The sequence below is a fragment of the Apus apus genome, chromosome 5 (assembly GCF_020740795.1).
Source record: "Apus apus isolate bApuApu2 chromosome 5, bApuApu2.pri.cur, whole genome shotgun sequence".
Lineage (NCBI taxonomy): Eukaryota > Metazoa > Chordata > Aves > Apodiformes > Apodidae > Apus > Apus apus.
The window spans coordinates 15948460-15964270 of NC_067286.1; the positions used below are offsets into that span (position 1 = coordinate 15948460).

Genomic DNA, 15811 nt, shown 5'->3' on the forward strand with positions numbered 1-15811 from the left:
GACCTTACTTACACTGAACTGCAACAGCATTTTTAACAGAAGGAATCAACATTTTTCTGCCTATGTGTTATCCTATATGAAAAGACTGATTTTGCAGAATCCCAGTGGTTTCCAGTCACCTGTCCTGGAGCTGACAAGTTTTTCCTATTTAACATTCTGACTTAAAAATATCAAATGCAAACGTATTAAGAATATGTTTGTCCTAAGGAAAATGAAGCATATCTGACTTGTCTTTACAAGCAACAATGTATTTTTTAAGAATACAATTTTACATGAAGCTTCCTCTCTGGTTTTCACTACTACCAGCATAGTTTTTCATAACATTTTCCCCAGGTGCATTATTCAATAACTACAGGATAACCTTCAGTTTTCATTTTAACCAGTTGAATTAAAAGATTTTGCACTAATGTGGGAGGGAACTTTTCTGCTCATTAGTTTACGTTATAGGTGGGATTTCCAAAACTGTTTAAAAGACTTGCATCTGTAATTCTTATACATTTTTAAATGGGAATCAGGCATGAAAATACTGCCAACAGTTTTGAAAAAACTATAAATGGAAAGAAATTATAGTATGCAAAATGCAGGAACTCAGTACCTGTATGAGAGAGGCAGCAGCTGGAATTTGACGGTTGAAATGCTTCTGTCTTTGTTTCTGTTGTACCTTTAGGGCAAAGCCTGAACCAAGAATTCCCTGTGGGAAGAAAGAAAACACAGATCTATTTTTTTTAACAGCGAAAAAAACCCACACATAAGCTTGCCAAATTATATTGTATTAATAAACTTCTATTCAGCAACATAAACCCCAACTAATTATTTAGAGGAAATGACTTAATACTGTTAAGTTTTCAGACTCAGTTAGTATTACTTGTTGAAACAAACTGTGAATGCTATCATGCCCTGATTGAAAGCCTATTTAGGTCAGTTGGATTCAAAGGCTAAAGAGTGAGCAGAAATTATATCTCGTACCCTCTAAAAGTCTCATAAACGCTTGCTTAGGGGAATAATAGAATAGGGAGAAATATTAACCTGCTGTACTTAACTTCACTTTAATGAGAAATAAAGCTTTGGCATGGCAAGATTCAGGTAACAAGAAAAACCTTATAACTGTACTTTGGTAATTTCTAGCACCACATTTTAACTCATGCAGGAAGGGAGGACACAGAAGAGAAAACTGAATGATACAAAATGGTCAGGACTTCAGTGAGTTCAACACAAGGCCATCTAATCCATTCTCAGGACCTGAGACACGGACTAATGGTATTGGATGGTGTAGAATCCAAAATAGCCTCCAAATTTAGTATAACCATTAAGTCCAAAGTTAGAGCAAGTCATTTATGTAGCCATTTGCATAGCCATAGAAGTATCTAACAGAGGTTTAAGTAACATAGATGAAAAGAAGATCTTCTATACATCAGCTTACATGACTACACCTACACAAGAAAAATATAATTCATTTTCTACAAGGCAGCCAAAGGTGTCAGAGCAGCCAGTGATGTTGGCTCAACCTCTAAGAGCCACATTAATCATCAAGTGTTTTGAAAGGAACAGGAAAGGCCCTTCCTATTATGTTCACTTAGTAAAGATCAAAGAGTTAAGGATGCTCAAACATCACTTATTTGGGAAACCAAGGATTGTTGTGAGATCCAGAACCCATCACCACATTGTTTAACCATAACAATTACTTCTGACTGTGATCTCAGCCAGCTCTGCTCATTTAAAAAGGCAATGAGGCCTTGTGCAATAGTTACTATCTTTCAACTACTTGCTGGTAGAACTTCAAACCCTACATTTACCCCTTGGCCAACTCACAACAACAACTTCATTCAGTAATAAAATCTGATAAAGAGGTGTTTGTTGTTTTACCTCTACAGGCAGCTAGGGAAATCTGACAGGTAAACATAAAAGCACTGCTATGAAGGTGGGGCTGCACAGTTATGTATAAAACATCTTTGCTGGCATTCAGGTGTGAGGAAAAAACCCACAACTCTTCAGCAAACGTAATAGCTTTTGGCATTTTTCTTACAGATCATTTAATTGACCAGATCTCTCTTCTAAACAAGGAATAAATGTGAAAGAGATTAGAATGGGAAGGGGGGAAGAATACACCTTAAAGGCAAACCGATGCTGGAGAGTCTAAAAATCTACACTTACCCTCCTCAGCAAAAGGCTATATACCCTTAAAGTAAGCAACTAATTTTAAAAAGCCAAAGGAGTTTAATAGTTACTATTTCATGTTGTGAAGAATTTTTATGATGGCACTGGCATAAAAGTAGTATTCTCATTTCTCCTGTACTTAACCCCACCACTTCTCTGCCACAATACACTAACATCTGCTAGCACAACTGAAAAACTTGCTGGAAAACAGACATGGTAACAGCACATTTAAGGTTGCACAAACATCTAACTGCACAATTTAGGATGATTGCTGGATTTTTGAAATAAAATTAAATATCCTTAACTACCCCTGGCACTGAACATTTTTGCATTTTCAAACCACAGTGAGGTTTCACTGTCTTTGAATTTACCCCTGGTACTCAAGTGCCTCGTTTCTTGTTAGAAAGTACTTGGGAACCAGTTTTCAGTGCAAAGTGCCCTAACACCTTTAAAAGCTCAGTCCTAGGTCACTTCTGAAGTTGGTACTTCAGCCACTGGCAGACGTTAATTTGGCAAAGAGCTGCATCGGTGTCCTTGAGTGCTTATTGTTGTCCCCCTGCCAGTGACACCTTTTCAGGAGCTTTGCTAGAAGAAGGATGTGTATGAGAACTCCACAGCTCACTCTGAACCTAATCAGTTGGGTAAACTATGAGTGAATGCCTTTAAAGTCAAAACATCACTAAATCAGTGAATCTAGAAGTAATTAGCATGAGAAATACCTTCCTTTACACTTCTGAGGTGAACAGAAAACGTATGTGGAATTAAATATCCCTTTCTCAAGTACATACCAAAGCTAGTTGCATACAATAAACATTACACATCTACTTTTTAAAGCTACTTATAGAAGCTCTTTTGCTTCTGCAAGCTACATATATTTTAATGACAAAATGAAAATTTAATACAAAGCTTTCACAACATCATGTTAAATGAAAGGTTAAAGATTAATAATAAAAGCTTTCTCTGACAACTAATAAGTCAACACCAAATTGTCAGCAAAAGCACAAGATAACCTACCGCAGGTAGTGCAAAAAATGAAATTGCAAAGACTGAAAAACAAGATGCAATGGTCTTTCCTATCCAGGTCTGAGGCACTTTATCCCCATAGCCGATAGTTGTAACAGTCACCTGTGAAGAGATACATCGAGCATTACAGCAGGAATTTACGTGGCAGTTACACAGCAACAGATCCTCAGAATGTAGTCTAACGACTCACTAATTCATGTAATACTTTGAAAGAACAGATAATTAATGCACACATGCAGGAAACATCTGTTGAGTTTGGGTTTCAAAATGCTGAAGTAAAGATTACCACCATGGTGATGTAGCAAAACAAGGCTTAATGAATCACTGTTTGCATGAACTTAAAGAAAGAATGGATTTGTTGGAAGGAGAATACCTTGGGCATCCTAGAGCAATTTCAATTCACCTATGTCACAAGCATTTAATTTTTAATACAAGTTTTTAAAACATAGCTTATTTCAAAAACTGTTACCTATCCTGCAAAAGTATTTTAGGACTAGTAAGGAGAGTTAAGTACCCAAGTACCTTTGCCTCTATTCCTGAAACTGTTGTTGATCAACAACAATCACCTTAATTCAGGGCCTGATGAGGAACTGAAGAGATGACTTTATCTCCTTAACTATGTAAAAGGGTCAGTTTAACCAAAAAAAAACCAAAACAAAACTTAAATTCTAATTAGAATTTTCAGTTCAAAAAATAAGGTATAAAAAAGGAAATAAAACTAAGGGAAAAGCAATAGCCTCAAATACCTTCTTACCCAAAAGATTATCAGAGAAGATAGTGGTTTATGCTTCCGTTTTTTTTAAAAGATTTACAAATCCTGTCATTGAAAACTTTCAAACAACTATTCTGTGCTACAAACTTAACTCCCTGTTTAAAAAAGACACATTAACTAGAAATATGAAATGACATGGGTGCTTTTAAGCTGATTGAAGTATAACTGAAGAAAAATTCATATCTAACTAAGAAGTATTTGTCTTCCCTTTCCTACCCCCACCCCACCTATGCCTTCTGAATTGGTCTATGTGAAGCAACAGTGACACAAGGAAAGTATATTCTGTGCTCTTTGGAGTTAAAAAAAACACAAAAACAAACAAACAAAAAAACCAACCCACTACATTTTGAAAATCAGGTTGAAAATCAGTATGTTTAAGTTAACATTTTTCTCTGCCATCATAGTCCTAATCCATCTACAAATGCATTGTATTCAAAAATTACATATTATTTTTTCCCTAAGATATATGCCATTGAAACTCTATATGCCAAGTTTCTGCCCTAAATTAGTTGTTACAGCCAGATTATAACCCCCTAAAGAGTACAAAACTAATTTTGCAGTTGTAAAATAGGACCTTATAATGGAAATACTGGCTCAGCTTCTACTTTAGCATAGTAAAAATGTTGCATAATGAAATTAAAATGATACAAGAGGTTACACATTAAATTTTCATTGCAAAGCAGCATGGAAAACTAATTGTTTTAATTAGGAGCAAAATCATACTCATTCATAGACTATTTCAAAACTTTGATCTGATGTACATCACCACAGGCTTTGGTATTAAGATTAATCTTGTTCCTATTAAATATGCAACAATAGCCTGAAGGAGGAAATAAGAAACAAAAATAGACAGAGCAAGAAGAAATAGTAATGTTTGTCAGCACTGAATGGGGAAAGGATTTTATACAAGGCTGCCAGGCTACAGTGAGCACAGCAAACCCATCAGGTGAGTAGGAATGCTCTGTTGATGAAATCCTTGCTGTGTGCTGTGCAAAAACTTGGACAGTTAAACAGCTATGAAATACAAGAGCACATGATCCAGTAGTACCAAAGAGGCAGACGTCACAGGACTCAGGGAGCAAACCCAACTAAAACTTTAAATAAACTCAAGCAGTAAAGAAACGAAGGGAAAGTCACTTTATAGAAAATACCTTAAACTCCTTTGTTTCTAAATTTGCAATACTGCAACTTCAAAATCAATGGCACTAGATATTATTCTGCATACCAAATATCACTCCGAATTTTCCGACCCAATCGCCTTACCTACTTTGATTAAATCAAGTAATACAACAACATCCAGTGGTGTATCAGCAGTGGCTCCCTCGCTTCTTCGTGATTGGATTATAGAAAACTGCAAAATGTTTGGAATAGTCTCCTCTATGTCGAGGTGTAATGAACATATGAGAAGCCTTTTTACTGCTTGACATCTTATTCAGTCACCCGCATTAATGCGAGTTGAATATAAAGCAGAATCTTCCCGTGTTGCTGAAATCCGTACAGCACAAGTGCAGACAGATTAGACATGCATGCTCTTATTTTACTGTGAAGTATGCACTCTGTATAAAGCCAAAAGAACCCATCATGAGCTTTCAGTATTTTCAATTCTTTTCCAACTGACAATATTTTTCTTTCTTGTGCATATAAGGATGTTGGCAATAAGAACAAATTTAAACAACAGATATACCACTTTCTGCTCCCAATCACCTCTTTGTACGTTGCAGCACCCTCAGAAGATTCAAGTTACATCCTTCAGATCAACAAATTAAGATACTCTGCTCTACAGGACACAAACATCAGAAATAAATTGCAATCCATAGCTTAAGAAAGGACTGTTTGGATTTTCTTCCTTTTTTTTTTCTTTTTTTTTTTTTTTTACAGTACAGTGATATCGACTTCTTTGCAGCATGCCACCCTTCTCTGCTTACTCATCAGATGAATGGGAAATGGTGGGAGGTCTGCTGGCCACCATCAGCCCCACTGCTGACTAAGTCAACAGCCAGGTCTGCCTATTAAATTTGATCTCACCAGTGCTGAGTTGAAGCACATCTAGGTCTTAATCTATAGAAGAGAAGTTTCTCTTATCTCAATCGAGCTCAACAAGGCCCCCTCTGTACAAAAAATGTCAGAAAAAGCAGCCAGTTGAAGTAGTAACCTCTACATCTCAAGTGTGATGTTGAAGGAAGTGCTGGGGAATGTTATCAACACATGCAGGTAGTTCCTCTGTCCATGGGAATTCTGCAGCTATTTATTTTCCCTTCACTACTGGTACTATATTAAACCTCACAAAATACAGTCATTATATTGAAAAGAAACAGCATTATCTAGATACAACAAGGGGAAAAAAAAATGCTTAAGCATACACAAAGTAGCCAAATATCTCAGGAGAGAAGTTTTAAAACATCCTCCTATGAGGGTCATTCTAGCCATGTGACAGGAATGACAGAGCAAAGGCAGCTTCAGCTTCCTACAGACCCATTTCAACAGGAGTAATATTTGTGCTAATTATTGAAATTTAAATTAAAGCTAAATTTCTGAAATTATAATTATTTTTTTCTAGATTGCGATGTAGAAAGTTGTCTGTATTTTGAAATAGTTTACTATTGTTTCATCACATGGGAAAAAACTACTGACCATTTCTGGGTTCTTCTAGATAAAAATTTTTTATTAGCTCCTTGATATTTTTTCACAGAGGTTTAAAGATTTGGGAATTAAGAAAATAAGACCCAACAGTGTTCTCTAGATGCAAGATTACCTACATCTGTACTTTGTAAGTAAGAACTTGAAAAGGTTTCTCTACATCTACCCCACAGGTCTTCATTAAATGAGAACAAATGCACTTGGAATTATTAATGAAGTTAAAGTCTTGAGATGAGAAGGCAGCTGCAAGATGCAGAGACTGCATTCAAAAAGCATTTAAAAATACTAACCCTTACATCTTCTGACCCTCACTCCAAAAATCGTTAGTTACCAATTCCGTCCAAAAAAGAGCCAAATATTTCACCCCAAAAATTAGAAAAAAAAAGGTATATAACAGGCCTATAGTTGGTACACTTGACTTGTAAACCACAAAAGGAAGTGTCTCCTGTTGAACCCTGAAGTTCGTGTACAGTCCTTTTATTTAGGAGGAGGACACAAAGGGTTCTGAATAACACAAGACCACTTTTATGTGGCAAATTGTCAATATTTTTGTTTCACTATTTATAAATTTAATCAGATTTGTTCTAATTTAGCAAGTCTTACCAACATATAGTTTCAAGTGCAATTTCTTGTAACTTTTCAGCAAAGTTTTCCCAAAATTTTGAATTTCAATGTACATTAAGCACATACTTGTAGGCTTTGCTAAATACAAAGATGGTTCTAGGTATGCTTAGAAGTAAGGAAGAATATCAGTGTTTTGTTGAACTCAGTCCTTAGTGAGAAGGAATATCTCAATGAATTAAAGGAACAAAAAACTAGCTAAAGCTGGTACTTGCAGACAATTGCTCAACCCAGTTCAAACTAATTCAAAGGAATGGACACAGTGTAATATCCATGTCTGGCTACATTCAATAATCACTTGTGGCAACTAGTGCTCATGATCAAAGAGACTATTAGCAAAATCCACATAATGGTTTTCCTGCAGGATGTTTGTTCAGATGTGAAGGCTGGAAATTGCGTATCATTCAGTGGATATCAAAAAGGAGAGCTCCTCTCAGTCTGCCTGAGGCATGATGAATTTCATGCTTAAGGTGGGAGGAGGGGACAAAAAAAAAAAGCAAAAAATCCAGAGACAGTGAACCAATAACATTCTCTGAATGTGGTCATCTTTGACAAATTTGGTGAGAACATATAGCATCTTAATTTAAAAACCAAAAATGAACTTGTTTTTAGTGTCCAGAATCTATACTAGGTCTTTAAGACTCTTATTAAGTCTGGACATGCAGGACAACAGGACAACACGGAGTAATTTTGAATACTTGCACTGGGGAGCTGAAAGATGCATCGTGTTCTTTGTATATTATCTGCAAATATTAAACTTGTCTGTTAAAAGAAATACAGACCCAGCAGAATTATTTATACAACATGCATTGCATTCAAAACCAGCAATAATACAGACAAATCTTTACTCCATGCCACAAGGTAACTTTAGGTTTCATCAAGAAGCCCATAAACTGGAATGCCAAAAAGCTACATCCCAGATTTCTCACAGGAAATCCAAATAAAGCCCAGGAGACCAATTTACATATGAAAATGGAAAAGTAGCATAGATTTATAAATAACAACAATGAGAATGAAGAACATTTAATTAAAAGTTATGCACCCTATGGGTATGTCAATAGTCAGTAAAGCACAGTAACATAAGTACCCAATTCCAGATGCAGTTCGGTTGTGGTAACACAGACCTTTTATATTATAGGTTCATTATAGAATGGTTTGGGTTGGAAGGAACCTTAAAGATCATCTAGTTCCAACCCCTCTCACTAAACCAAGTCGCACAGAGCCCCATCCAACCTGGCCTTGAAGACTTCAGGGAGGGGGCAGCCGCAACTTCCCTGGACAACCTGTGCCAGTCTCTCACCACTCTCACACTAAAGAATTTCTTCCTAATGTCTAACCTAAAACTACCCTCTTACACTTTAAAGCCATTGCCCCTTGTCCTATCACTACATGCTCTTGTAAAAAGTCCCTCCCCAGCTTTCCTGTAGCCCCCTGCAGGTACTTAAGGCTACTATAAAATCTCCCTGGAGCCTTCTTTTCTCCAAGCTGAACAGCCCCAACTCTCTCAGCCTGTCTTCATAGGAGGGGTGCTCCAGCCCTCTGACCACTTCCTTGTACTACACAGCAAGCTTTCTGATCCTAAAAGAGGATTTAACCATGATATTTAACCAGATATTTTAACCATGGCAGACAGCAAGAGGAAAGAATTCTGCAGCAGATCTCTGCAGCAGATCTCAGCAGCAACCTAAACAAAACCTGTGGAATCAAAAAAGGCTACATATGCATTTCAGCATCAGAAGACCTGCTCATCAATAGATCTTTCCTTCCTGAAACAGCAAGTGGTACTCTTTGTGGACAGAAGACTACATAAGCACACACATGCAGGGGTTTATTGAAAATTTTTCTCAAAAATACATGTTTATAAGTAAAACGGAGCAGTTAGTCTTGTAATATTGTATGTAAGACTTACTAGTATTCTCATTTTTAAATAAAAAAACCAAAACAACCCAATGCCTTTTAATCTATAACAGCAAAGAGAAGACTCTAGAAGATGAGCACATTTTGAAACTGCAAGTTTGGAACCATTAATGATGCCTATGTATTTTAAAGCACTTAGTGATGACTGTTTTTTTAGGTTACATACAGTTAACACAGATAAGAACAAGTCGTTGCTTTAATGCTAACAACAAGGAAAAACAGATTCCAAAAAGTACCTTTCTTTGAATTGAAATAGGAAAAGGAAAAGGAAACAACTACATATGGGAAATCTCAGAACATAGCAGCCATCATAATATTTACATATCATACAAGAAAAGGAAGAGGGAATTTTTACTAGCACTGACATATAATCCCAGAATAGAGTTGCCAAATTAGTAAGTACATATAATAAACTAAAAGAGACAATTGTCACTAGGAACAGCAAGAAAGCAGAACTTTATTAGTAGAACTAACAATATACCTACACCCATGTGTGGCAGCATTTTAAAGAAACCTGAGAAATCTCTGAACAAGATGGTATGTTGACATAGCACAATGGAATACCACATAAGGATACTAAGTGGGTTCCAAACCAATATAATCACTTTAAAACAGTCCTATGCTTGGATTTTTCAAGTATCTCAAATGCTCCTTGTTCTGCAATTACTGCATTCTGAATAAACAGGGAATTGCAAATCATAGATCTATTAAAATAATAATAATAAAAAAGACAAAAAACTCCTCAAACACACACAAAAAAACACCAAATATTTCAAGTAGAGGAAAGACAAGATAAATAAGAACAGATGTTTCTACATCTTGTATGCATAATTTGATCACTTCTTAGCACATAAGACTACAAACAACAAATAAAGCTACTGATAAACTATAGTATTTTCTTAGTTTCACAGGAAACCAGAAAGGACAATGAAGTGGTAAGAGGCCATTTCAAAACACCATTCTTACTCCATGCTTGCTTGAACTTTACTCCACTTCTTCTACATGTAAAATTGCTATACTTACTACTCCCCACCACAGGGCATCTGCGTAGCTGCCAAACTCTGTTTCTCCAGAATCATTTACAGCATCTTTTTCAGCCAGGTACACAAAATAAGAGGAAAAAATCAGGCCCAGAAATCCAATGTAGAGTGTAGTTATCAGTTCCTGCAAAGAGAATCAAAACAATGGCATTATGATATTGTTGAGACACTTAAATTGCCTATCACTGATGTTTTTTAAAAGATAATTCAACAGAAGACTGTAATTTCAGCAATTAATAAACACTGACATGACTATAGGCTGTGCAAAGTAACAAAAATCCACTGAGCTCAATAGTGAAAGAATTTACATCACAGCTGATGACTTGGTTCAGCATGTGCATTTCAAACAGTTAAAACAACCTCCTTACTTGCAAGTAGGATTCATTAACGTTTTGGTCACCAACAAGCAGTTGGGTAACTTTTTTGAACAGTACCACATTTAAAAAAACCTTGGAATTTAGAGATAATACTAATCTTAGAAATACTCAAGACTAATTTTCAGAAGTCTTGTTTTCTATGGTTAAGTCCAACTACAAGTCAAAAAGTTTGCCAAAGTGGAGGTGAGTATTTTTTATCTTTCAGGAATGTTTTTTCCCTTGAACAAGGGAAAAACAGACATGGTTAAAAGAAATAACTGCCTGCCTCCACACTAAATATATTTGACATCATTAGCATGTCTGCATACGTGCTGTTCTGAATATAAGGACTTTTGCATCAATTATTATGCCATTCCTCAGAGTACTGAACCTTACTTGTCTGTGGATGAACACGACTGATCCCAGCAGCCTCCAGGTACCACCCTGCCGGTCAACGTGCAGCATTCGTAAAATCTGCAGAAAACGGATGCCCCTGGAACAACATTTTTTAATTCATGAAGAGCTCATAGGTACAAGAGACAAAATAGAGGCAGAGGGGTGAAATCTGCCTCTTCCAAAGGACCATTTTAAGAGGGAGATACAGTATTATATGTTAGATTTAGCAGCCTGTCTTGTCACTCCATTCACCCACCTTTCATCTTGTTATGAAAACAGCATGGGGAGATTGCACAAGAGAAGGACAGACCTTTGCACACAAGGCTAGTAAGGATAACTCAAGGATTCAGGGATTTTGGAGACAAACTGCGAATGCTTTAAAAATATTCACCAACTCATATTTGACCCGCTCCTCAGGATGGGAAACAACATCCGAAACCCAACTAACTAAAGATCTGATTCCCTCACCTTTGAGGAATTTTAACTAGATGGTCCTATCATACCTTAAAATATTCTTTTCATGAGAGTCATTGCAATCCTAGAGCAACACTGCGGCTACTGCACAGAGCCCAGTACACCGCCCTGTACTCTCTCATTCAAGAAAACCAAGTGGTGTGACCTTCCTGAGCACAAGGTGGATTCAGTCCATCAGGAATTCACAACCACTAACCCCAGGCATTTTATGAAGAAGCAGCTTGAAGACATCAGAAACATGAAACAAAAGAGAGCTATAAAACTGAGCCAAGAAACTAAAATAGGATTTGGTAGAACCCACCTAGCTGAGGAAACAGGGCAGGGGTATGTCCACCACTATCCCCACCAGACATAAATGCTATATACAACCAGATAACACATGCAGAATTTAAGATGGCTATTTCACACTCTTACATGATTGGTAATCTCCTCTGTTACATGACTCTGAATAGTGATTTGTTTTCTCCTGGCAGAATTTAAATAGGAGGTAAAAAAAAAAACAACCCAAGGGGAAAAAAAAAAAATCAACAAGGAAAAAAAAAAACCACCTTACTTGGTACTATTTTATTTTATTGCATATATTTACCTGATAGCTGAGGTTGCAAAGACTTGACCTTTAGAGCCCACACAAAGAACTACCATGGAAGCAACAACTACAATTAAATCTGGAAAATAAAAGTTAATTGAAAAAATTAGTTAGCAGCATCTTGCAATACTTCTGCAAGAACCAATGCCAATATTACTTTTAACAATTTGAAAAGTCACCCTATGTTATGATTTTCATTTCTCTATCAAGAAATCTCTACTGTAACATATAAAGAAAATAGAATCGTGTGGTATGATAGAAAGGTTTTACTGGGATAGGTCTAAGATGGCCACATTCTAGATTAATTATGACAGTGACATGAGTTACTAAAAGCATCATCACAGCCTGGAATCCTCATTAGCTATAAACCATGAGGAATTTCAACAGTTTCAACCTATTATCTCATCTGTGTATCTTATTTTCTGTGCTGTTTTAGATAGTATTTTATTCAGTGACAGAGGTTTTGGAGTTTATTTAATATATAATATAATCACCTTACTATTATTTCATCTGTCTGGTTCTAAAAGGGAGAAAAAAAAATTGAAGTAGTGTGTGAGTCTGATTTAGTGTAAGTCAGCCTTTATCCTAAGACTGTACTCTAAATCTCTGTGCCTCTGGCCTAGTTAATTTTGGAAAGCAACTCTGTATTTTGGAGAATGAAATGGTCCTTGATACCTGTCTGGGAAAGCTGAACTTCTGTTTTGCTTTTCAAGATGAAATAAATTGGGTGATGTTTCAGAACCCCTGGTGTTCTAGGTCTCCAGAGAAATGGATTGTGGACAGAGTGCAAAGATGCAGGGAAAGCCATTTTATAATTGCAGTCATACTTGAGAAACATTTATATATATGCACAGAGGAGCAAAACTAAACAATTTTATTATTGTAAAAATATCCAGGTACATTTTGTAATTTATATTCAGCAAAACTGTAGATAGTTTATGAAAAACTACATCCTCTAGTCCACAAAAATAATGTTTCTGAGTAGTGGAACAAAGTGTGTCACTGAACAAGAATTTCTGTGCTTCTACAGTAACACTTGTCTTCCAAAATCTGGTTTGTTAAATCCATTTATATTAAGTGATTCAGGGCAAGGGTCTTTACAGAGTTGCCTCAGAAATGGTTTCTGATGTAGGTGGAATACACGGATGCAATTTCTATGAACATTGAAGTCATGCTAGAAAACCAACTGCAATAACTACCAAGAGAAGTCAGGTGCATAGTTCCAAACGCATTACTTAAAAAAAAAGATACACAAAGTAACAAGTGTATCTATCATGCTCCACCATGCAGTATATAGGTCAATTACAGTGCAAAATAAACTCATAATAAATTATTCAAATGACTGCTGGAAAAAAAAAAAAACACCATTCAGTATCTCAGAAAAAAATACAGTTGTAGCTATTGTGCAGTGTCTGGGATCCTGAGGTCACAGGAGACAGGACTACAGCCAAGACTTATTTCTGGCAAAGCTTCAGATCACTTGTGAAAATAAAACACTCTGCTCTTCTGGAAAAACAAACCCAGCAACATTTGTTCTCAAATGACAGTGCCATGAATTCCTGAACGGAAATTCAGATCTACGTTATTGCTAATAACAAGTCTAACTTGGCTACAACTGCTGCAGAAATTCTGCTTCTCAAAACTTTCAAGGATAACTTTTACTTGGTGTTTATGTCAACTTTGCAACCTGTGCATACTCACCAATGATTGAAATAGGCTTCCTAGCAAAACGCAGCCTTCCCCATATTCCAACATATTTACTGCGGCATCCTGCTGACCATAACCGAACCACGTATTCCGTTCCAAAGAATACCACTAGTACAATTTCCTAAAAGAAACAGACAGGGAACTAGGTTAATTCTCTACTGTACATCTTTCATCTTTTTTTAGAATATATTAGGAAATGCTAAGATAAAATGTGAAATTTGGAAGCTGAAAAAAATTTCAACTACACCAATATGATCTAAAGTAACAGAAAAACCTGCAAAGAAAGAAAAGATTAGGAGCACGTTTAAATACTTTAATTGCATACAGTTTGTCTTGTCTACACAGACTAAAACTGAAAACATTCTGTGCAATTCACTTGGTCTAATTCAAACAAAAGGTTTCCTGACCTAGCCAAAGAAAACAAGCAGTCTGCATTGAAAAGACAAGTACTTTGCTGGCTTATTTAATTTCAGGAGGAGGTGTGCTTTGCATTTCATTTACCATATCAACTTAACCTCCCACTTATTTTACTCTTTCAGTCTTCATTTAATCTCACATAGATTGAAGAAAGATTTCTAGTACCCATTATCAATATATTCATCTCCAGGTGCACTGAAAACACAGTGAGACCCCAAGCAAGCCTCCTCCATCCCCTTGTCAACAATCAGAGACTTCAACAGAAACAGAGGTCCTGAAGCACGGCTGTTACGAGCCACAGACATGTGCTAAGGTATGACTTTGGAAATGCCTGCAAAGTGATAGATGTCAAAGACATAGAACATTCTTATTGATTAGAGAGGTTCAATTACGTTATACTCGGAACTTAGGAAATGTGCAGATAAACCTTGCTTTTCTACAGACTGGTTGAACACAGCATACTCAGCATAGCTGGCTTGAGTATCAGCGAGCTGTAACACTTTCCTTATTGGCCACCTCAATAAATAACTGGTCACATTCTCTACCAAAGCCAACAGCAAAATCTACTAGTTGGAATGGCACCAGTGATTTGAAATTCAGAACACATAGCACACTGCTTATAAATGAGAAAAGCAGAGAAACAAATCATAGTTACATAGGATAATGCAGATTAAGAGAACGAGCTGCTTCTTTCATAGAATGATTTAATATAAAGAGCAACCACAGAATGACATGTTATCCAGCCTCCTCAACATTTCTGCAGGGCTCACTGCAATTAGCAAAGTGGTCTCTAGATGGTACCTACAATTATTTTATAAATTAACTGAAATAACAAGGACAAGATCCTAGTCCAGTCAAGATGAATGGGAGTGACATTATCAGCTTCATAAATGTATGGGATGCTGCCCTGAATAATGAGTACAATAACAGATATGCATACAGTAAAAAGAAAATGGGAAAAAAAGAAAATGGGAAAAAATGTTATAAATCAGTCGACTTCGCCATAATCTTTTTGTGGCTCTAAAACACCGGTCTCCTGATGGCCTAAGAAACTGCTTTCCTACAGTGTTGAAGTCTGACTCTGTGGCACTTGTAGAAAAGTTAGGAGAACATAAGCCAGGACTCTTTCCCTTTGTTTTGAAAATCTCATAACCTGTGCAAGATGTCAGATGCAACTATCACAATAATTTATATGCCCTTGTATTCCAGTTAGATTTTCAAGCTATAATGAAACTGTCCAGATCACTGGTTGTAATAAACATGAAGCTCAGACCCTTTGACCCTGCCAAGAATCTCTTCTACAGCTTCGTTCTGAAAGGACCTACCAGAACCCTTCAGTTCTCTTTTTTTTTTTTTAATTAGTGTATTATTAAATATTTTTCAATAAAATAAAGTCATAACGAAGGTCATAAATCTAAAGGAACAGCATCTGCAGCAGATGCTTTAAGGAAAAGCTGTGTCTTATGACAGAAGCTTCAAAATTCAACAGAACTTTGTCGAATTGCACCTAATATCATTTACAAACCCACAGCAAATGGCAAAAGCATGAGTCCTGCTTCATATGTTGTGCCACTGAATTGTGACAGCAAAATAAACCACCAGAGGCCATCTTTTCTGACCAGGGGATTGTATTTGTTTCACAGACATAGTCAATAATCTCTAATATCCAAGTGCTCTTCTGTATTCAGAAGGCTAGTACATCTCCTTGCAT

The 15811-nt window shown here is 36.4% G+C and overlaps 1 protein-coding gene across 1 annotated transcript in view; it reads right to left on the reverse strand.

Annotated features, from left to right (window-relative positions):
- KCNQ1 (potassium voltage-gated channel subfamily Q member 1) overlaps positions 1-15811 on the reverse strand; it is a 360287-nt gene that overhangs the window by 258040 nt on the left and 86436 nt on the right. The window contains exons 3-8 of the mRNA XM_051620422.1: positions 13678-13804; positions 11977-12055; positions 10917-11013; positions 10148-10288; positions 3169-3279; positions 596-691 (exon numbers count right to left, since the gene is read on the reverse strand). Coding sequence (XP_051476382.1) covers positions 596-691; positions 3169-3279; positions 10148-10288; positions 10917-11013; positions 11977-12055; positions 13678-13804 — 651 coding nt within the window. The remainder of the gene's footprint in view (positions 1-595; positions 692-3168; positions 3280-10147; positions 10289-10916; positions 11014-11976; positions 12056-13677; positions 13805-15811) is intronic.